Raw genomic sequence first — 887 nt, forward strand, 5'->3', positions numbered from 1 at the left:
GTGTCCAGTGTGTGCACCTCTTGAGCAGCAGCAGCACAGAATTAGCAGTGCTGGCATCGAGGCCTGTGGTGGGCTCGTCCAGGAAGAGTACGGGCGGGTCGATGATCAGCTCCATGCCGATGTTCGTCCTCTTCCTTTCCCCGCCGGAGATCCCACGAATCAGCTGCGTCCCCACCTGAACACACAGACGATTCTTACAAGGTCTCTGTACTTATGAGGACCTTCAGTGACTGTGTTCACTAGCTTCTACTCTCTTTCTTCACCTTCCTCCTTTCTTTTGTTAGCTCTTGCTTTTGTTTTCTCTTTCTGTCTTTGTTGCTCTTTTCTTACACTCTTTTTATTCCTTTTTTGTTTTTATCACTTTTTTGTTCTTTTTGCGAGTCTTTTGTTGTCACTGTTCATCTCCTTGCTCTTTGTCACTTTTCTTTTTTGTTATTGTCATTTTTCCTTCATTTTGTCTCTTATTCCTGTCGTTCTCTGTATCGATGATCTCCTTCCTGTCTGCCTTTCTTTCTGTCACTTGCTCTGATTTTCTTTCTCATCACTGTCTCCTCACCTTGGAGTCGGCCACCCGGGTCAGTCCCAGCTCCTGGATCACTCTGTTGACTTTCTGCTCCTTCTCCTGCTGAGAGACGGTCGATGGCAGGCGCAGCGCTGCCGAGAAGCTGAGGTTTTCTCGGACCGTCAGGGTTCCCATCACCACGTCGTCCTGCAGTAAACAAACTATCATTAACAACTAAAAGATCAAAATAGTTGTTGCTGATGGATGCACTTTAATTTCTAGGATAACCTCATATTAGATTTTATTGTGGGTGCTGTGTTAAATGATTTAACACATGGTGTATGCCACTGGAACAGAGCTGACCTACGAAGCCTTTCTTATTGTT

At 45.5% G+C, this 887-nt stretch overlaps 1 protein-coding gene across 1 annotated transcript; it reads right to left on the reverse strand.

The window, feature by feature from the left end:
- Positions 1-17: 17 nt before the first annotated feature.
- LOC109954204 (ATP-binding cassette sub-family G member 2-like) lies at positions 18-798 on the reverse strand (the record flags this gene model as incomplete). Its single annotated transcript, XM_020589600.1, has 2 exons — positions 557-798; positions 18-175 (listed from the first exon to the last, which is right to left on the reverse strand). Coding segments are annotated over exons 1-2 (332 nt in total), but the record flags the coding sequence as incomplete, so codon positions are not given.
- Between the last annotated feature and the right edge of the window lie 89 nt (positions 799-887).

The sequence above is a fragment of the Monopterus albus genome, unplaced genomic scaffold, assembly GCF_001952655.1.
Source record: "Monopterus albus unplaced genomic scaffold, M_albus_1.0 scaffold4466.1, whole genome shotgun sequence".
NCBI classification, from domain to species: Eukaryota; Metazoa; Chordata; class Actinopteri; order Synbranchiformes; family Synbranchidae; genus Monopterus; species Monopterus albus.